Source organism: Cannabis sativa, chromosome 2 (assembly GCF_029168945.1).
Source record: "Cannabis sativa cultivar Pink pepper isolate KNU-18-1 chromosome 2, ASM2916894v1, whole genome shotgun sequence".
In the NCBI taxonomy this organism is placed as follows: domain Eukaryota; kingdom Viridiplantae; phylum Streptophyta; class Magnoliopsida; order Rosales; family Cannabaceae; genus Cannabis; species Cannabis sativa.
The window spans coordinates 54,216,031-54,237,316 of NC_083602.1; the positions used below are offsets into that span (position 1 = coordinate 54,216,031).

General features: G+C 33.6%; 4 protein-coding genes across 5 annotated transcripts; 2 read left to right on the forward strand and 2 right to left on the reverse strand.

Annotated features, from left to right (window-relative positions):
• Window positions 1-1,640: 1,640 nt before the first annotated feature.
• LOC115720406 (uncharacterized) lies at window positions 1,641-2,548 on the reverse strand. The gene is made up of 2 exons (XM_030649556.2): window positions 2,517-2,548; window positions 1,641-2,412 (listed from the first exon to the last, which is right to left on the reverse strand). The coding sequence occupies exons 1-2, from the start codon at window positions 2,546-2,548 to the stop codon at window positions 1,641-1,643; spliced, it is 804 nt and encodes a 267-aa protein (XP_030505416.2).
• Window positions 2,274-5,360, forward strand: LOC115720631 (putative protein FAR1-RELATED SEQUENCE 10). 2 transcript variants are annotated; one of them, XM_030649796.2, is made up of 4 exons: window positions 2,274-2,415; window positions 2,653-3,738; window positions 3,823-4,266; window positions 4,352-5,360. In XM_030649796.2, the coding sequence occupies exons 2-4, from the start codon at window positions 2,719-2,721 to the stop codon at window positions 4,961-4,963; spliced, it is 2,076 nt and encodes a 691-aa protein (XP_030505656.2). In that variant the 5' UTR covers window positions 2,274-2,415; window positions 2,653-2,718; the 3' UTR covers window positions 4,964-5,360. The 2 variants fall into 2 exon arrangements, with proteins under 2 accessions (XP_030505656.2, XP_030505655.2); XM_030649795.2 differs by having other exon boundaries at window positions 2,279-2,415; window positions 2,642-3,738.
• Window positions 2,381-15,578, forward strand: LOC115720762 (U2 small nuclear ribonucleoprotein B''). The gene is made up of 6 exons (XM_030649937.2): window positions 2,381-2,415; window positions 12,606-12,851; window positions 13,515-13,687; window positions 14,645-14,738; window positions 14,845-14,924; window positions 15,025-15,578. Exons 2-6 carry the CDS (start codon window positions 12,779-12,781, stop codon window positions 15,301-15,303), a joined length of 699 nt encoding a protein of 232 aa, XP_030505797.1. The 5' UTR covers window positions 2,381-2,415; window positions 12,606-12,778; the 3' UTR covers window positions 15,304-15,578.
• On the reverse strand, window positions 5,781-11,646 carry LOC115720630 (chaperone protein ClpB3, mitochondrial). The gene is made up of 11 exons (XM_030649794.2): window positions 11,313-11,646; window positions 10,400-10,678; window positions 10,061-10,279; window positions 9,743-9,980; window positions 9,417-9,612; window positions 9,279-9,333; window positions 8,824-8,974; window positions 7,926-8,234; window positions 7,475-7,740; window positions 6,457-7,386; window positions 5,781-6,373 (listed from the first exon to the last, which is right to left on the reverse strand). The coding sequence occupies exons 2-11, from the start codon at window positions 10,658-10,660 to the stop codon at window positions 6,065-6,067; spliced, it is 2,934 nt and encodes a 977-aa protein (XP_030505654.2). The 5' UTR covers window positions 10,661-10,678; window positions 11,313-11,646; the 3' UTR covers window positions 5,781-6,064.
• Window positions 15,579-21,286: the final 5,708 nt, after the last annotated feature.

Sequence of the window (21,286 nt, forward strand, 5' to 3'; positions counted from 1 at the left end):
TGGATCAGATCCGACCCGCCCCGCTTAATTTTTTTACGGATCGGATCTGACCCGATCCGTTTTAAATATATATATATTTTTTTTAAAAAAAAAAAATTACTTTTTAATATATTTTTTTAAGGTGTAAGGCCAGTAGAATACCACCATTAGACATATATGATCTGCCCATAGACCACACTATATATCATTATTCGAATTAATTACTCTCTCATTTAATTCTTATATATGCGTACATATATATAAATAAAAATATATATGCATACTGGCCACTTTATATTTTAATTATTTAATTATAATAATTATTATTATTTGCAAAATTTCCTATAATAAGAAAGTAAAGTAACAAATGTTATACACAATAGATCGATTTATATATAGGCACTGTTAAATATATTAATTTGTACAATAATAATTTGTATTTTTAAGTTTATTTTTTTCTTTATGATTATAAGTTGTAGTTATTTAGGTCAATTTATAAATTTTAATTTTTTTTTAAATAATTTCCAGTATAAAAAATTAAGTTCAAAATATTTTGCTGAAAATTAATTTTATATTCAAACTTTCAAAATTTACACGTCACCATAGACATTTATGGGGTAAATACGATTTTGGATCTTGTATTTTGCAAAAGTTACCAATTAGACTCTCTGTTTTGTTAAATGACAAAATGAACTCTGTATTTTCCAAAATAGTACAAATATGATTGTGAGCTTAATTTTTGACAATTTTTTTTTTAATATAACCAACTTGAAAATACAAATAGATACAGAAAATGTAAACAGCTTTGTCATAACACCTTTAGATAGAATAATTATTAAATTTTATTTTGATAAAAAAACAGTTCAGGGTCCTATTTTTGTCATTTTGGAAAATACAGGGTCCATTTTATCATTTAACAAAACACAGTTTGGGTAAAGACTTTGAAACACAGTTTGGGAGCGTATTATAGAGTTATTTTTTAGGGAAATTTTCATGGGCCACCTTATTTTGGCAATTATTTTCAAAAATGACGTTATTTTTGTTATGTTAAGTTTCCGTATATGTAGTTGACGTTTTTATGGTAATTTTTTATTTTTTAACGATTTGTATATTGGGCTTGTAATCCCGGTTTTTTCGGCCCAATTTTTTAAAACACACTCTTTGTACGTGTCACGTCATTTTGTTTTCATTTAAAAAAAAACGTCATTTTTGTAAAAAGTTACTTAATTTAGTATATTCTTAAAAAAATCCCAATTTTTTATAAGATATTTAGGTACCTGGACATAGAAAGTTGACCAAAAATAAGGGTTATGATACAACTCCTCCCAATAAACGAGGTTAAGCTCTCCATCCCTATCGACACAGCTCAACCAATTTTCCACACTCCCTTGGGCTCTAGCCTCCACCATTCTTACTCCTGCATCATTACACTTTATCATCCACTCCCCATTCTCCTCATTTCTTTGCAACCTTCCACTCACCGCTGCAAAACTAGTCAACATTTCAGCCAAAGACTCTCTCAACCTCTCTATATCTACCACCCTCCCATCATCATCATCATCGTCATCCTCATCGTCGTCTTCTTCGTCATCCACGTCATCATGATTGTGGTATGATCTCATGGATGGGTAATAGAACACCATTCTGAGGTTGTTTTTCAGTTAGATCTTTGAGTGGATTGAGGGTTTGGAAATAGAGATTGTAACCCAAGGCTTTAATGACTCTTTCTGGATCAACGCAGGAACTGAACAATTATTCCCAATTGATAATTCTTCTCCATGGCCAAGAAACGCAGTCTCCTTCCTCATCACAATCTCGCGAACTGATGAAGAATCAAAGCCGTCGATTTTGCGAGCCCTAATCAGTCTGCAACAGTTGAACAAATCAAGAAAAGAATTGAAGCTGTACAAATCTTTAGCCATTGTGTGAACCACAAAAAACCCACCCGGTTTCAAAGTCCGACAAACTTCGGAAGCGAAATCCCCAGGTCGACCTGACCAGTCCATACGATTTTTCCCAACGAACTCGAAATCGAAGGTGTTATCATCGAAAGGTTGGCGATAGGCTTCGCCGGAGAAAAGCAACGGCGGCGAGGGGTTCTTGGAGATTCCTACAGAATCAAACACGCCAATCTCTCTAAGCGCCACCACGTCCTCACCGGCTTGGGTTTCCACACAGAGAGCCTTAAAATTGTACGATAAGAAACCTTCGAATTCCAATTCTTGGAATATGGAAGAATAATAATCAACGGTTTTACGGTACCTCTTAGTGGCGGAGAAGTCAGGGATTAGGGATTCTCCGGCGAGAGTATCTCGGTGACATACGTCTTCGGCTCCGGGAAGAACGTCGTTCTTGGGGAAGAAGCAGCGGCCGGAGCCACAGTAGCCGCCGGCGACATACAAAAGGGGCTTAGGCTCATCTTTCTTTCTGCCACTGGTATTGTGATTTTTTGTCTCTTAACCCAATCTCTTTCTCAATTTCAACCCCAATTACTCTATTTTTTTAATGTTTAAACCTGCCTAATAGGGATGCATTACTTGTATTTGTATATTATGACATTTCTTTGCATGTAGTGCAAAATATTGTGTTAAGTGTCAGCGTGAAAGAACCATTTCGTGTTTCTCATTAATTTTCCTTTCTTTTTTTTTTCCTTCAATTTAAGCATTTATACAGTCAACTAGCTTTCCTGGGTAACTTGAAATACTTGGTGTATAAACTTGATACTTAATACTAAGTGTTATGACTTCAAGACCTTCGAAGAATATATGGATTCGGAGGCAACAATGCCCATGTGGAGATTGGAAGTGTTATGTAACATATGAAGGGGATGCCGAAGAAACATCCATAGCATCCCAATTGGTAAAGAATGATACTTCACCTTCAGAGGCTATGATTTCCCCTTATGTTGGAATGGTTTTTAAGAGTGATGATGATGCTTTCGAGTACTACGGAAATTTTGCTAGAAAAAATGGGTTCTCAATTAGGAAAGAAAGATCAAGACTAAGCCCTCAATTGGGTATTTATAAACGTGATTTTGTTTGTTATCGTTCTGGATTTGCTCCTGTTAAGAAAAAACCTACTGGAGAACATCATAGGGATAGGAAATCGATGCGGTGTGGATGTGATGCTAAGATGTACTTGTCAAAGGAGATTGTTGATGGGGATTCACAATGGTTTGTTGTGCAATTTAGTAATGTTCATAATCACGAGCTTCTAGAGGATGACCAAGTTCGCCTTCTTCCAGCTTATCGAAAAATTCACGAGGCAGACCAAGAAAGAATACTTTTACTCTCTAAAGCAGGCTTCCCTATACATCGAATTGTGAAGGTGTTGGAGTTGGAAAAGGGTATTCAAGGTGGGCAGCTTCCCTTTTTGGAGAGGGATGTTAGAAATTTTGTTCAAAATCGGAAGAAGGTTGTTCAAGAGAATGATGCGTTGCTAACAGAGAAAAGGGAGAGTGATACAATGGAACTCCTTGAAGCATGCAAGGTGGCCAAATATGCAGATGAAAATTTTGTTTATGATTTTACTGTTGATGAAAATGATAAGGTTGAGAACATCATGTGGTCTTATAGTGATTCAGTCCACGCATATAACATGTTCGGTGATGTAGTTTATTTTGACACTTCATATCGATCAATCACATATGGCATGCTTTTTGGAGCGTGGCTTGGCATTGACAGTAATGGAAGAACCATCTTCTTTGGTTGTGCTCTACTCCAAGATGAAACATCTCGTTCATTCTCGTGGGCTTTACAGGTTTACCATCAGTATCCTCTATAGTGATTTTAGCTGTGTATTCATATAGCATTCCTGACGATGTTTTTTCTACTTTGCATACAGACTTTTGTTCGTTTCATGAGAGGAAATTGTCCACAAACAATTCTAACTGATCTTGACTCCGGGCTTAGGGATGCTATACAGACTGATTTGCCAGCAACTAAACATGTCATTTCTGTGTGGAATATTTTATCCAAGGTATACAGTTGGTTCTTTCAACCACTTGGATCTCGTTTTGCAGAATTTAAATCTGAGTTTGACACACTTTGTCGATTGGAAACTACGGAGGAGTTTGAACTTCAATGGAATCAAATGATTTCTGTGTTTAGATTCAATGCAGACAAACATATTGCTTTACTCTATTCATTCCGTTCATCTTGGGCTCCATCCTATACAAGAGGATACTTGCTTGCTCGAATGGCAACAACAGTATATTCGAAATCTGTTGATGGATTTTTGAAGGGCATTTTCAATGCCCAAACATGTTTGCGCAGTTTTTTTGAGCAGGTACTGGTTTATATTATTTCTCACAACTTCGCTCAATTGATTGTCCTTAAGTTCTTGCACTGATCAAAAGATTTCACCTTTTTAGGTAAGCATCTCTGCTAATTTTCAGAATCAGGCGCGTCCAGAGATGCAATACATGTATACCAAGACATGCATCCCCATTGAGGAGCATGCTAGGAGTATTCTTACGCCTTTTGTTTTCAACGAATTTCAGCATGAATTAGCCCTGTCAATGCAATATGCTACTTCTGAGATGGCTAATGGATCCTATATTGTACGCCATTTCAAGAAGATGGACGGGGAGCGTCTTGTTATATGGGTTCCAGAAGATGAACAGATTCACTGTTCCTGTAAAGAATTTGAATCTTCAGGATTATTATGCAGACATGCTCTACGGGTATTTATAGTAAAGAACTACTTTCAGCTTCCTGAAAAATACTATCTGAATAGGTGGCGAAGAGAAAGCTCTCTAGTCTTTTATGAAGAAAATGGTACTCAACATAGCAATGATGACTGGATTCCAGAATTTCAATGTCTTATGGAAAATCTATTTGCGGAATCATCTATTACTAGGGAGCGTTCTGATTATGCACGTTCGGAACTGACAAAACAAGTTACAAGGATACTGAATGAGGTTGGAAATATGCCAGAGGCTGAAGGTGTGGCTATGGATGTGACACTGTCACCTAATGGTTAATTTTGAAGGTACTAGTGGGTTAGTGCTAGATGGGGTAGCAAATGCAGCCCCTGCTTAATGCGGAGTAGATTAGAGAAGTGATTTATATAAAAATTAGAAAGCCATTAAAGAGTGACATTATTTTGATTCTTACTTCCAAATTTGAGCACAAAGGCTAACATTTGGAGTAAGACCATCTAACAATGAGTAAAATTCAGTGTGTTTGATTAATCCTTACTTGATATTTGCGAGTCTATGACCCCATGGAAGAAATGTAGCTCACGCTGCATCAAATGCAGAATAAGGATAAAGGAACTTGCCAAGGGGAAATGTATAATGTATATCATTATAGTCTAAATAGTAAGAAATTTAGTTTCTACTTTTCTTAAATGAAATATCAACATAAATTTAGCTCTGGATATAATTAAGGCTTTGAAATCAGCTGAACTATTAGACTAATAAATGCTACAACTGAGAGTGTCTAAGCACATAACGTGCTACTCGATTTGTTGATTGTCTAATGAAAACTAACAAGCTAATAAATTTGACAGTCATGGATAAGAAAACCAAAAGTGGAGTGCATTATTTGATTGTCTTTAATAGCTTGTACTGAAACAATGCTGGTATATGCGTATATGTATATGTTCATATATGAAGATATAAAGTCCTTAACAGAACAAGGTTTGATACTTCATGATATCTTCGTAATTTTAAAGGTGTTGTGATACTTTTTTGCTGAAATAAAAATTTGACAGAAAGAAAGATGAGTGCCAGAAAAGATGAGTGCTAATTGGTGGTATCAATTAGTTGAACAAACACATGTTTGGAACGATTGGAGTTGCTTAATTAGTCATTAATTTTTTATTTATTTATTAAATACAGAAGCTCCTGAATCCGGATAAAACAGAGCCGGTATGATCGGACCCGCTTCACAATCTATGTCCTAACTCCTATATCTTAGTAGGACAAGACCGACCCCAAACTATCTTAGGTAAAAATGTTTTTGTTTCAACACGTATAGCAAAATGACATACAGATTAACCGAAGGGGAAAATAAAAAACATTACAAGAAAATCATTCTTTGCTGTTTTCAGTTATTTACAACACCATATCTTAAAACAGTCAGTCATTGGCAACCAAAACATCCATAGAAGTGTTCTCCAATTTCTTGATGCGCAATCTACTTTGGGGAGGAACGCTTTTGGCTGATGAAGATGTATCAACATCAACAATGACAGTGTCGTCTTCTTTAAAATCACCTCTTAGAACTCCCATTGCAATTTCATTTTCCACCAGCTGCTGAATCACTCGCTTTACTGGCCTCGCTCCGAAGTTGGGATCAAATCCAAGCGTTCCCAGAAGCTCAACAGCTTCATTTGTGTAGTGAAGCTCGATTTTCCTCTGTTTCAACCTCTCCTTCAACCGGTTTATCTGATACACGCACCAACAACACACGAGTTAAATTATTTGCCACTGACAGAAAAGAATAAGGAAAAAGAAACCAACAATTTTACCTGTATCTCCACGATTTTGCTAATTTCTTTGGAATCCAAAGGCTGGAAGACAATGTACTCATCAATTCGATTCATGAATTCTGGACGGAATGTTTGTCTAGCTAACTCAACGACCTGTTTCTTCATTATGTCATATACTGCCTCTTTGCTATCTTGAGTGTTACGTAGTGTATCAAGTATGAAATGGGAACCTATATTAGAAGTCATTATAACAACAGAATTTGTGAAGCTCACAGTTCTTCCCTGAGAATCAGTTATTCTTCCGTCATCCAACAATTGTAGCAAAATGTTGAACACGTCATGGTGAGCTTTCTCTATTTCGTCAAAGAGTACCACTGAATATGGTCTTCGTCGAACCACTTCTGTAAGCTGCCCACCTTCTTCGTAGCCCACATAGCCTGGAGGTGCCCCAACCAAGCGTGAAACTGCATGCTTTTCCATGTATTCACTCATATCAATTCTTACAAGAGCATTTTCTGTGTTGAAGAGGTAACCAGCTAAGGTCTTTGCAAGCTCTGTTTTTCCAACACCTGTTGGTCCCATGAACATGAAGCTAGCAATTGGTCGATTAGGGTCAGACAACCCCGCCCTTGATCGTCGGATTGCATCAGCCACTGATTTCACTGCCATGTCTTGTCCAATGACTCTCTTGTGGAGAACCTCTTCTAACGAAACTAGCTTTTCTCTTTCTGATTGTTGAAGGTTTGACAAGGGTATACCGGTCCATTTACTAACAATTTCAGCAATGTCAAGATCAGTGACCTCTTCTCGAAGCAAAGATTGCCCTGACATCTGAAATTCAGAAAGGTTCCTCTCAGCCTCTTCTAATTGGCGCTGAAGAGAAATAAGTGTTCCATATTTGAGCTCAGCAGCACGACTTAAGTCATATTCACGCTCAGCAGCCTCCATCTCTAAATTAACTCTATCAACCTACAAAACAACTCACAATAAGTTCAAAATCAAATAAAACATCCTAAGAGTAACCAAAAGGTAAATTTACTTCAACATCTAATTTTACCTCTTCTTTAATTGATCTTATTCGAGTCATAAGCACCTTCTCACGATCCCATTGTTCACTTAACTCTTTCTGATTTTGTTTAAGCAATGCTAGATCATTTTCCAACTTACTTAATCTTTCTTTGGATGCTTTATCTGTGTCATTTTTAAGAGATAACTTCTCCATCTCCAATTTTAACACAGCTCTATCTATCTCATCCAGCTCTGTAGGTTTGGAAGTAATCTCCATTTTTAGCTTTGCAGCAGCTTCATCAACAAGGTCAATGGCTGAAAAGGAACAATTGGGTTGCAAAGAGATGTAAGACTTTAAAATTCTTTAATAGAGATGACCAAGTGCAAAATGGAAAAATGAAAATCATATTCAGATATCCAACATATAAATTTAATTTTCATGAAAAGTTGAAAGTTTTTCTCAACGATTATATCATTGAATAGCTCAAGTTAGAAATTACCTTTATCTGGCAAAAATCGTTCAGTTATGTATCTATCTGCAAGCACAGCAGCCGAAACAAGGGCACTGTCTGAAATTTTAACACCATGATGCAGCTCATAGCGTTCACGCAATCCACGAAGAATAGATATTGTGTCTTCAACAGATGGTTGATCACAATAAACTTGTTGAAACCTACGTTCCAGTGCGGGATCCTTCTCAATGTACTTCCTGTACTCGTTCAAAGTAGTTGCTCCAATACATCGAAGCTCACCTCGTCCAAGCATTGGTTTTAACAAGTTCCCAGCGTCCATTGCACCACCAGTAGCCCCTAAAAATTGTCAACATTCTTTTTATATCAATATAATGATATATGAAGGCTTCAATGTTGCACCCAAAAGGGCTGCACCCGGTGCACCCATCGTTTTTTTGACTTCAAAATAATTAATTGGCCAACAACCCGATTGTTTTTATATGACTGTATATATTGTAGTTATTTAGCAATCACACAAACTTTTGGAAAATTCTAAATAACTTACATTACTAAAACAATATGTTTCACACGAGCATAAAATAATAAAAACTCATGCAACAAAATATTTGAATCATGTTTCAACAATGTAAATATTCTAAATATTTAAAAAAATATATGTAGAACATTCTAAATAACTAAACATGTAGTATATTCTAAATAACTAAATTATACACCGCCGTTATAACAAATTGGAATTATAACTATTCACCTACCAAAAACAAGAGGTGATGCACCAATGCACCCCTTCCTAGGAGGTTGCCCTTTAGAATTTCCCAGTGATATATAACTTGTAATGACGGTGTGACACATTCAACATTATAGAGCATCATGAATAAATAGAAAACGATTGAAAGTTCCCAACATTTCACCTAATATAGGCACGCACCTGCACCGACAACTGTATGAATCTCATCGATGAACAATATAATTTGGCCATTGGATGAAGTAACTTCCTTAAGAACAGCTTTCAACCTTTCCTCAAAATCCCCTCGAAACTTGGCACCAGCAAGCAATGAACCCATATCTAGAGAGATTAACTGCATAGTACAAGATTTAATTCAAAATCCTTGAATACAAATTTGAGCAAAGTAAACTAAACATATATACTACACACTTAGAGCTTATCCATAATCCAAAATAAGTCTTAAACAAACATAAGTAAAGCTTTAAAACAATCTCAAATGAACAAGCAACTATAATAATTATACATACTAATCAAATAGTCCTGGAAATGTATAAAAGAAAGCAAAAGCATAGAGAGAAATATGACTTCAATTATTAAGATGATAACAGAACAATCAAAATTAACTATATATTAATTTATATTAAATTATTTGGTACCTTTCGATTTAGCAATGGTTCTGGAACATCTCCACGCACTATCCGTTGAGCTAATCTAAAAATAAAGGATAGGAGGATTAAGTGATTTTATGTACGAAAGTGGAAATTTTGATATTTTAGGTCAAATTAATAGCATACCCTTCAGCAATTGCAGTCTTTCCCACACCAGGCTCCCCAATAATTACAGGATTATTTTTTGTTCTCCTAGATAAAATTTGTATACACCTCCTTATTTCATCATCTCGGCCTATAACAGGATCAAGCTTTCCACGCCTAGCAAGCTCAGTCAAATCACTTCCATATTTTTCTAGTGCCTCATATTTTCCTTCGGGGTCTACAAGTATCAAAAAGACACATTAAGAAACGAACATAAACAAAAGTTCAAAATGTAACAATTCAATCAATCTTACTGAGTAAAATGTCAAAATTCAAAAACATAAAACATACAAAAGGTAATTACATACTTTGATCAGTAACCCGCTGGCTTCCACGAACAGCTTTAATAGCATCTTTTAAATCCTTTTCACTAAGTTGTAGTGTCTTAAATAATTGTTGCCCAAATCTCTTATCAGAGTGAAAAACCAACAAAAGATGCTCCACTGAAACAAAATCATCCCCCATTTCTTTCTTACACTTCCGAGCATTGTCCAAGAGAGAGCCTAGATTTGAGCCTATAATGGGGCCACTAGTATCCCCCGTTACCTGACAAAAACAAACAAGATACATAAGCAAAGATCCTACACTACAAAACAAACAAAAATGGTCCAAAAAACCCACCATACCTTAGGTTGTTTAGATATAAAATCATCTGTAGCTTGAAGAACCGAAGTATTATCAAGTCCAGCCTTTGTGAGAATTCTCCTAGCCAAACCATCTTTTTGCTCCAAAAGTGCTTTCATTAAGTGCTCTGTCTCAATCACCTGTTGCTTGCTGACTCTTGCAGCATCAACTGCACCCACAATGCCTTCCCAAGCCATTTCAGTGAACTCATTTTGACTAATCTGGACAAATTTCAATACCACAAAAAGTTTAATCAAATTTCTACCATTTCTAATAAAAGATTCAATAAAAACACAATTTTACTCTAACCCATGTTACATATCAATACTAAATTTTAAAACCTGTGAAGTAGTTGCAGAATAGAAAGACGGAGCAGAAGAGTGAAACTTGCGAGTAAAGTTGATTGACGATAGCTGGCCTGAAACTATGTTATTCTGGTTGGCGAAGAATAAATCAGCAACACAAGACCGATGAAGAGAAGTGATTGAACCACAGAGTGGGCGGGCACAAGTGACTATTGTACGAGACTGTAAAAGAGAGTTTCTTGCATTGATGGTTAACAAAGCCGACTGGGCGAGCCTTGTGGCTTTCCTCATTGCCATCTCGACAATCAACAGCACCTGCAATTCAAATGGTTGGTTACTACACAGTACTAACTGATTATGGAAAAAAAAGCGTAATTTGTAAAAAGTGCAAAACAAACTCACTAACTCTATAAAAAATTCTTGAAAATTTTAAACGAAAGCAAACTATGATCTAACAAGCAGTCCGAGCGAATGATTGGGCATCAGAGAAAAAGGCATTCCAGAATTGGTAATAGCCAAAATGTTAAGGTAAATCGATTTTCTTAAATAATCAAATTTCACAATTATCGATTCCAGTTTTTTTTTTCTTTTTAATAGCTATAGAGAACAAATATTCAAAGTAAAATTTCCTGCACAATCATATTTGATAAATTTGAACCACAACTGTCAAGAGCAATATTCAAGACAATTATCCATAAGAGCAAACCAAACTATATAAAAATGTTCAAATTAACAGCACGCCAGCAAAATAGATAATCAAAACATGAAACATAGTCATATCAAAAACAGATTATAAAACATCATAACACCTATCCATATCAGTAAAACAAATAAGGGAGCTGAGACACTGTGAGAAGAGAAACAGAGTGAGAAATCCAATTGAGGGTCAGCAATGCAGTATCAGAACAAAATAGAATTACAATGAATAAATCAAAATTGAAAATAATACCTGCAGTTTAGAGAAATGCCGCAGACCCAAGTTAACAGAAAACTGTACAGTGTCTGTAAGGTGAAGGGGCGAGAGAATCACATAGACTAGCAGGAAAGATCAGGAGAGTTAGTGAGTTGAGAGAGAGAGAGAGAGAGAGAGTCCGGCGAGTGGTGAGGTGTGAGAGAAAGCGGTGGAAGTGGCGGTGGCAGAAGGGAAGTAATATTAAGATTAAGAAGAGGAAGATGAAGAAGCTTGGGGAAGAGGGCAATGGAATGTTGTAGAAGAAACTAACTAATGGCTTTCGCACTTTCTTCTTGATTGTTCTGTTCTATTCTATTCTAATAAAACTTTGCCGTTGCATTTGTAAAACGTCATGTCGTCGACCAGAAGAGGAGATAATGAAAAGTACGGAAATGCGAGTTAAACTCAACACTAGGGATGCACATTTTCCAGGATGGCCCCCGCGAACCTGCCCCTAATGGGGTTGGGAATTTCCCATCTAAATGGGGAATGGGGCGGGGACGGGATCAAATTTTGTCCCTGAATATTAAACGGGGCGGAGACGGGGATGACACTCCCCCAACACCCGTTTAATTTATTAATTATTTTTTATTAATATTTTATATTTGCGCTTGTATTTTTTTTTAGTATATTAATATCATTTTTACAATTTTTGAAGTTGTATTTTTGTATAATAATTACTATATTGAATAGTAAATAATATGTAATATTTTATCTTTTATGTAATTTAATAATTTTATACATTTAAATTTTTAAAATAAAATTTATTTTACAATAGGGGATTCCCCGCCCCGTCCCCGTCCCATTAGGGGATTCTCCGCCCCGTCCCTGATGAGGAATAAGCGGGGATGGGGCGGGAATGGGGATTAAAATCCTTAACGGGGATAGGGACGAGGAGAGCACTCCCCACTAATTTTCCGCCGCGTGTGCATCCCTACTCCTACAAGTATAGATTTAGAATTTTATTGAGATAATTACAAACAAGTACAACACTATTTTTTTTTTAAAAGAAAAAAATATTTTTAGTTTTTTTTTATAGAAATAGCATAAAATCAATAAAAGAAATACATAAAAATAATAACATCAAAACAACAACAAGAAATAACATACAGATAACAAAAAATCAACAACAAATTAACAAGAGTACAATATAAAAAAAAAAGTATTTTCTGTAAATAAAATTAAAAAAATCATAAAAATATTTAAAATTCTATGAAACTGTATTTTTATAATTTTTTGGTTGATTTTGTGCATTTATGAAATAATCCCAATTTTTTATTTGAGGCCCAGATTGGCTGAGTTTGGGCCTTTCTATAGGGCTGGTCTCATTGGATAACAAAGGGACTTTCGCCTGAAGATCCGAGGAAATCATCGTTTTCCATTCCATTGTTTCTCTAGGGCTCACTCCGATCAGGCTCCTACTCCCATTTCCCTCTCTCTTTCTCTTGCTACACCACGCAACAATGCTCTCTGGGGATATACCTCCTAACCAAACAATATACCTTAAGAATCTCAATGAGAAGATCAAGAAAGAAGGTATTATTTTCTTCTAACCCTTTCTTTGTTTGCATACCCGAGAAATTTTCTTCAATCTATACGTCTTCCACTATTCGAAGCTCACCAGTGTTTTTCTTCTGGGTCGTGTAATGAAATGTAGCGCTATAAGGTTGGGGCTATAGGGGTTTTGGTTGTCTAAGTGTATAATAAGTGTTTATTCTTGTTTTAGTGTCATTACATTATTGTTTATGTAAGTTGATTATCTTAGCTGTCTGATAAAGGGTGTGTTCAATTCGAAGCAATGTTAATGGAACTCTAGGAACAATGAAAATAATTGTGTTATTCACTTTTTGAAGAACTTGCTCGGGACCTTTTTCAAGAGTGTCTTTGGGCGTAGGGGTTAGGATTCATGTATTGGAAGTTGAAACTCTAATTATAGATTACCGGGGAATTTGGGTTCTTGCTGAAGGAGTAGAATATGTCATAGGAAAGGTTAAATTTGAGAAATTAGCATCTGTTATGTTTATTACTTTTATAACAGACACTTATTCTGTTATAAATAAGGTGAAAGCTTTATGGGCTTGTTTATATTCTTTATGATAAGCTTATGGTGTTTCGAATTATGTGACATTGCACAACATTTACTTCTTCTTTTTTCCATTGCTTGCTTAATTATTGCCACCATTACCTTCTCTTTTGCAGAACTTAAGAGATCCCTTTATGCGTTATTCTCTCAATATGGAAGAATTTTGGACGTTGTTGCCTTGAAGACACCAAGACTACGAGGACAAGCTTGGATTGCGTTTAGTGAAGTGCCAGCTGCAAGTAATGCAGTGCGGCAGATGCAGAACTTTCCATTTTATGATAAACCCATAGTAAGTAGTATTCATAATATATGCTGGCCTACCTTTGTTTATTATTATATGTTGTGTACATGATTGTATGGGGTCTATGGTGTATGTTGTATATTAATGTCATCATCATACTGTTTTGCATCAGATTCTACCTACCTTGTGTGCCTTATGTATGTTGTTTGTATTAAAATAAAAGTAAAGCACATATATGCGAGCTTATTCCTGCTGAGAGTGGAAAATGTTTTTGGGAAAGCTTTTGTTGTGGTTGAAGTTGAGACATGAGGGTTTTTCAATGCACACAGAGTTTAATATAGTCAGTGATAGGCATCCCATATATTTCACATAGACACAGGGGAAGAGGAATTAGTGAGAGCTTGCTGCGTTCTCTCACTGGTGAAGGGTTGGGGGTGTTTTAGTTATTGTGTTCTGATTTTAACAATGCTTAGTTACACCTTCATATTGTTTGGGGGGTGGGGGTATGTATAGTATTGTCTAAGGGAGATAGGGAATTTAGATTGGTCATTTTGTGAGATCTGGCTCTAGGGTTCCAAGTAGTTCATGATACTTGGAAAACTCTCCCTGGAGCTGAAGTTGACAAAATAACTCAGAAAAGTTGCCTACCTCAACAATCCCTAGGTGTAACAACCCTCGCCAATACAGCGAACTAACTACATCTAAATTTATTAAGAAACATGTGAGGAGGCTTCTTGAATTAGTTAGAGCCGAAAATTATAGAAGGAAAGGAGATTAGAAAGATACATTTCTACTGTAGTTGTAGCTGACTAGGTAATATTATTTTCCGCCATCCATGTGACTCTTCTTAGTGGAAATTACAGTATGGGGTTTGATTTTAACTGTTGTCTCCCTTCTGTCATGTAGTGTTGGAAATCTATAAAGCAAAACTAATCTTTGTAAATGATAATTTTGTTATATCTGTCGATAATATTTCCTAAATAAACTTACTGTGATTTGGTTCAGCGAATTCAATATGCAAAGACAAAGTCAGATTGTATTGCTAAAGCAGATGGAAGTTTTGTTCCTAGAGATAAGAAAAAGAAGCAAGAAGAAAAAGGTGACAAGTCTTTTTATGGATTATGATATGATCGAATATACTATATTGATATCAATATTATAAATTTCCAGATTTTATTTAGCAAATGTAAATATATGTTTTCCAGCTGAAAGGAAGCGACGCCCAGATGATGCACCACCATCTGCTGCAGCAAATGGAACAAGAGCTGAAAATGGAGCCACACCAGTATGTTTCACCAATATTTATCTTATGTTTAGTATATTTTAATAAGAATTTATGGCTCAGAATGCTAATTTGTGTACCTGTTTCTTTGTCTTATGTATAGGCTCCATTCCGCCAAGGAAATACAAGTGCACAAGAAGCTGCAGCTCCAAATAATATCCTGTTCATAGAGAATTTGCCCCATGAAACCACTAGTATGATGCTGGAACTGCTCTTCCAACAATACCCAGGATTTAGGGAAGTTCGAATAATTGAAGCAAAGCCAGGTATTGCCTTTGTAGAATTTGAAGATGATGTTCAGTCATCCATGGCTATGCAAGCACTTCAAGGGTTCAAAATTACTCCACAGAACCCAATGGCCATTACCTTTGCAAAGAAGTAACTGCCTTTTTTTCCATTTTATGTGAGTGAGTCCATTTTTCAGGAAGATAAAAATAGTTGAAGTATTTTACTAATGCTGTAGTCATGTAGATCTTCTAGAAATTTCACTAAAACCTTATCCAATGAAAGTGGGAAACCAATAGGATGCAAAGAGGAAATGAAAGAATGCTATGTTGTGGTTTAAAAGGTTAAAAATGTAGCAACAGTGTAGTATATTCGTTTTATCTGGTTAACAGATTGTTTAAACTGTCCCAAGTAATATTTTTTTTCTCATTACATATTTGTGTTAGTTTCTTTACTATGTGACTGGATTGAAGCACATTTTGGTGGCTGATAAAGATCATTTCCTATTATGTTTCATAATTCTCTGGGCAAATTACTATGTTATGTAATTGTACTTCCACATAAGGTAGGGAAGGGACACCTATTGTTCACCATGGGGAAGAAAAGAAAAGTGGGTGAAAATCACGTGTTATTAGTTAATGCACTTTTCAGTACAAAATCTCCTGTGTTTATTATGAGAAAAAAATGTGAATATGTTCCAAAATATGTGATGAATATCGGATTAAATGTAATAATTGGCAAAGTAAATGCCATTCGATTAGAAAGACCAAGAATTTAGAGCAAACCAATCCCACTTCTGTTAGCTTCTCCACTTGTTTTCTTTCTTGGTTGCTATTTGATTTAATTTGAAGTTTAATATTCGATTTTGAGGTTGATTACAACTATTGATATTCAACGATAGCACTTTAATATAAAGTTGGTTGGTTTCCGTGGACTTAGAAACATTTATAATAAACTTTTGATTCCAAATTATAAATAAATATATGCGTAGTAGTACCTTCGGAAAGAACGTACAAACAAAACAGTTGTTTACATCGATGTAATGACCAACTTCCATTTGACCAATAAAAAAACCCATTACCCATTTATGTATGGTTATTTTATGCTAGTACGACGTAGTATGTATCCTATTCTCGTCACAACATTGGCTCCACCACTACACATTAAACTCTTATCCGTACACCCACCCACAACCTTTTCGTTTCAACAAGTAGACTTTTGACTTAAAAAAGAAAAACTAACAACCAATTGGAAACCAAACCAACCTTTCAATGTCATATTGCTATTAGGACCTGTTTAAAACTTAAAATTGAACCAGAAAAGATTAGATTGAATTAGACTAGACTGTACAAAGTTGAATTATGCTAATAGACTCGACTATTTTATTTATTTCATTTTAAAAAATTTAAATTAAAATAAAATATATAATAATAAATAAATAAATAATAATAATTCTCAATAAAAATAATAAAAAAAAAGAATAATAAAATTAATTAAATTATAAATAAAATAAAATAATATATCATATAAATGATCAAATATATATATCATGAATATATAATAAAATATTTTATCATATTTATAATTAATAAATAATTACAAAGTAAAATAAAAATATTTGAATAATATAAAATTATTTATACTAAATAATAATTTAACTACTAATTTAATACAAATATTAATTTTCTAAATTAATGATATAATTTTTCTAGTAATTTAAAAAATATATATAATTTTATTATCATATCATTTCTCCGGAAATTAATTTAAATAACTATGGTTTATTAATTAATATTATTTTCAATTTTGAAAGCATGTGTATGATAATTCAAAATTATATATTTCCACTATTTTGAATGAATAAGTTTTTGATTAAAAAATCTATAAATAAATCTGTAATAATTCTCTCATTACAATTCTTATTAATTAAATTGAAATATATTAACAAAATCAAAATGAAAAAAGAATTAAAAAAAATCATCTGTATAGTATTATTTATCCGATGCTACTGGAAGGGATATGTAACGCAGATGGATAGGATTAGCTGGATTAGTTATCCAGACTTCCAGTATGTCTAAATATTAGACTGGACAACTTAGCTTGTCTAATCTAGTATAGTCTTGCGTTCCAAATAGATTCTTAGTATAATTAAGTATCGGATCTTATATAACTTCAAAAAATAATATTTAATAAATATGGCTAACTAGTAGTAGAGTATTAAGTACCACTAATTCTTAATAACAATTTTGTTATCATCTTTGCAAACTAAGCATTTGAAGAAAAGAAAAGTTAGAATTACACGTGGACTTACATAATTGGCCCTCCTGTCAAATTTTACAGGTAAGCTACATGCTGCAACCGCCAACCAGTCCAAGTCGAAGAAAGAGCAATGGTAGTAGAACTTTGTTGTAAACGAGTAAGAATTGTTACACGTGTCGGAATAGAATTGGCGAGTGTAGTTGACGCGGGGAGAGGAGCGTGAAGAGTGTCCTGCATGTACGTAGTTAGTAGTGATGATATAAAAAATGATGAAACCGTACCATGTGCACTTGGATCTGTCCTTCCTCGAATGGTACTTCCCCCATATAAACAAGAAAATGAGAAAGACATCAAATTCACACACTCTCACCACATAAAATTTCCTCAGCTCCGTCCTCCCATACTATAGTATCCTCCTCTTCTCCTTTATACCAATTTTACCCTCGTATTCTTCTCACTTAAATTACGTAACTACCCTCCTTCCATTTTTATAATGTGATATCATGTTGACAATGTGATTTATAAAAATTATTGATTTCGAATTTTTATTTAAAAAAATAACATATTAAATAAAAAGAATTTTCCTATATACTAGTTTTTTTATTTATTTTTTTTTTTTTCAAATTTACAGTTTTGATTTCTAAAGTGGCTGCAGTGTTAGTTGCAATAAGGATTTATGTACGATTTTTTGTTGCAATTTAGGTTGCAGCGCTAGTTGCAATAGGAGTTTCTATGTAGAATTCCGTAAAAATACAAAAAAAAAAATTATTTTAAAGTGTAAAAATAAAAAAGTCTCATTAAATTATATATTTTTAAAATAGTACATTAAAATTAATTTTTTTAATATAAACAACTTAAAAATAATTTTTAGCACCAATAATTGTCGAAAATGTACCTAATTTTATCATAATAACTCTAGATTGAGTTATTATTAATTTTTATTTTAACAAAAATTAGTTCAAGATACTATTTTTATACCATTTTAAAAAATATAAGATCTAATTTATCATTTAACAAAACAAATCATGCAATCAATAATTTTTACAAAATAAAAAGTTCAAAATAATATTTACCCTTTATTTATTTATTTATACTTAAATAAATTATTATTTTTATTTTAAATTAATTATACAACAATGTTTTGTTTTAGGCAATTTTCATTTTTACTTAGTACTAAATAAGTGTCATTTTAGGAAAAAAAAATATATATATAGTTATAAATTGATGAATTTTTTTTTTTTTTCAATTTTTTTAAGGAATTCTCATTAAATCAGCGAGCGAAAAAACAAAGCTTCAAGACAATCAAGGAGTTCCAAGCCACCACACCATAGCAACATCTAACTAAAAAGCAATTTTAGCCAAGTTATGGGCTATGATATCGGCGGAACGCTTACAAAGAGTAATACTAATAACATCAATTCTAGAACTAACATAAGGTAAATGAAGAATTAGATTACCAAACTCAACAAGTAATGGAGTTTTGTTGGATAGAATCAAAATAACATGTTTACGATATGACTCAATTTCCACACGGTTATATCCCTGCCTGTAACACAAAAGCAATCCTTGGAGAATAGCCATAGCTTCGGCTAGCGAAACCATAGAGAAATAAGGTGTAACAATATAAGCAAGATAATTACCAACTCCATCATGCACTACCGTTCCTATTGCACTATTAAAATACTATAGGGCTTATTAGTAATTTGTAAAAGATGTGAAAGCTATAAATATGTAATTGTGTAGCTATTATGGGATAGAGATTGAAAAAATAAACTTTGTTCAATTGAAATTTGGCACTGACTCGAAAAATGTATTTTAAGAGATTTGTCCGGTCAAGAAGAGGACTATTATCACAATTGGTGCTTTTATTGAGAAATTACAGTGAAAGATTCACTATAAGAACTCTCGGCCATGGAAGATGAAAAGATTGTTCAACTCTTCAAAGCTATAGAGTTGCGTATGGAGCAGCGTTTCGATGCTCAAACGATGGCAATGAAACTGTATTTCAGAGAACTTCTCGATGATCAATTGGAGAAACTAGATGCCAAGTTTAAGAGCTATCTTACATCAATGGAGACACTTTTGGTTCCCACTTCTTCGACACCACCTACTTCTCTAGAGGTCGACAACCACATTGATGGTCCACTTGAATAAAAGAGAGAGGAGAATTCATCGGTGATTCTTACTGGAGTTGTGTACGGTGTCGATGATCTTTTCGGCAACCATAGATGGCAGTGAAGCTCATCTCTGTATCAATCTAAGTAGATTGAAATCAAATCTCATTCGATTTACCACGAAGAAGGCAACTCGTAGCTCAATGAGAGCACCAATTGTTAGATAAAGTCCTCTTTGAGATAGGACAAATTTTCTAAAATGCACTCTTCGAGTCAGTGCTAAACTCTAATTGAACAAAGTTCTATTTTCTCAATCTCTATTCCATAATAGCTACACAATTATATATTTATAGGCTTATACAAATTACTAATAAGCCCCTATAGTATTTTTATAGTGTAACAGTTCCACACCCAATCTTCAAAGGAATCTCGGACAAGCCAGCATCACAATTCAACTTAACATGTCCAATTGACAAGGCCACCCACGGCAAGGCCTTAGGTCCCAGCCGCGAAGCACCCATTAAGCACACCTCCCCTTCAAGCATATAATTTTTTAATTATGAAAAAATTTAGAAAATTTTTACTATGCACTCTTTAAAAGAGATGTATCGATGCATTCCTATCTATTTTGGTATCTGAAATAATTATTTAGTCAAAAAAATTTTAATGGCCATATACATTAGTTATTTAAGATATTCTGTAAAATTTTAAGAAACTTAGAAAAATTTAACACACCAAAAACATAGTTCAAATATTGTGTTGCACGTGTGTGAAATAAATTCTTTGAACAATAGTTTCTATATTATAAATTATTCTAAATTTCTTAACATTTTGTAGCATATCTTAAATAACTATATAAAAAAAATTAGAGTAAAAAATTTTTCTAGATACCGAAATAAATAAATGGTGTAGTAATGCATTTTTTTAAAGAAGTGCATGGTAAAAACACCCAAAAAAAAATTGATTAGCATATAATTTCTTTCATTAATATATTCTAACAAACAAAAAATTATCACCTGTATGGTTATTTTCTTTACATTTATGTATGGTTATTTTATTTAATATTTCTAAACAAAATTTATATCATTTTTATTTTAATTTTTGTCTGAATATTTAGAATATATTTTATTTTTTATTTTATAAGTATATTTTTTAAGAATATGAGAAAGAAAGAAAAAAAAATAGTATAAATTAAAAATATATTTTAGGGAGAAAATTTTACAATGCACCGCCTTAAAATGGATATATTGATGCATCCCTATCTGTTTTAGCATCCGAAATAATTTTTTAGTCAAATTTTTTTTTATGGTCATGTACGTTATAGTTATTTAAGACATCCTGTTAAATTTTAAGAAATTTGGAAAAGTTTAACACGCCGAAAATTATGTTCAAACAGTGTGTTGCACGCGTGACTATTTTATTTTATACGCGTGTAAAATAGACTGTTTGAACATTGTTTTCTATATTGAAAATTATTCCGAATTTTTCAAAATTTTGTAGGATATCTTAAATAGCTATAACGTACATGAATATGAAAAAAAATTAGACTAAAAAAATTTTCTGAATGCCGAAACAAGTTAAGGGTGCATCAGTACATCCCTTTTAAGGGGGTGACAATGTACCTTTAAATAGATGCATTGATGCACTTCTTATTTATTTCACTATTTAGGATAATTTTTTAGTCTAATTTTTTCATAGTCGTGTATGTTATTTTTATTTAAGATATTTTACAAAATTTTGAGAAATTCAGAATAATTTACAGTATAG

What these genes read in the sequence shown, in the direction of transcription:
- LOC115720406 (XM_030649556.2), bottom strand. Translation starts at nt 2,548, where the DNA reads ATGCAAAGAAATGTCATAATATACAAATACAA. An exon ending in GTCATAATATACAAATACAA is followed by an intron (nt 2,413 to 2,516) that starts GTAATGCATCCC and finishes TCACAATACCAG; the next exon opens with TGGCAGAAAGAAAGATGAGC.
- LOC115720762 (XM_030649937.2), top strand. Translation starts at nt 12,779, where the DNA reads ATGCTCTCTGGGGATATACCTCCTAACCAAACAATATACCTTAAGAAT. An exon ending in CATTTTATGATAAACCCATA is followed by an intron (nt 13,688 to 14,644) that starts GTAAGTAGTATT and finishes GATTTGGTTCAG; the next exon opens with CGAATTCAATATGCAAAGAC. An exon ending in CTGAAAATGGAGCCACACCA is followed by an intron (nt 14,925 to 15,024) that starts GTATGTTTCACC and finishes TCTTATGTATAG; the next exon opens with GCTCCATTCCGCCAAGGAAA.
- LOC115720630 (XM_030649794.2), bottom strand. Translation starts at nt 10,660, where the DNA reads ATGGCAATGAGGAAAGCCACAAGGCTCGCCCAGTCGGCTTTGTTAACC. An exon ending in AAGACTGCAATTGCTGAAGG is followed by an intron (nt 9,334 to 9,416) that starts GTATGCTATTAA and finishes CTTTATTTTTAG; the next exon opens with ATTAGCTCAACGGATAGTGC. An exon ending in TCATACAGTTGTCGGTGCAG is followed by an intron (nt 8,235 to 8,823) that starts GTGCGTGCCTAT and finishes GACAATTTTTAG; the next exon opens with GGGCTACTGGTGGTGCAATG.
- LOC115720631 (XM_030649796.2), top strand. Translation starts at nt 2,719, where the DNA reads ATGACTTCAAGACCTTCGAAGAATATATGGATTCGGAGGCAACAATGC. An exon ending in CATTCTCGTGGGCTTTACAG is followed by an intron (nt 3,739 to 3,822) that starts GTTTACCATCAG and finishes CTTTGCATACAG; the next exon opens with ACTTTTGTTCGTTTCATGAG. An exon ending in TGCGCAGTTTTTTTGAGCAG is followed by an intron (nt 4,267 to 4,351) that starts GTACTGGTTTAT and finishes TCACCTTTTTAG; the next exon opens with GTAAGCATCTCTGCTAATTT.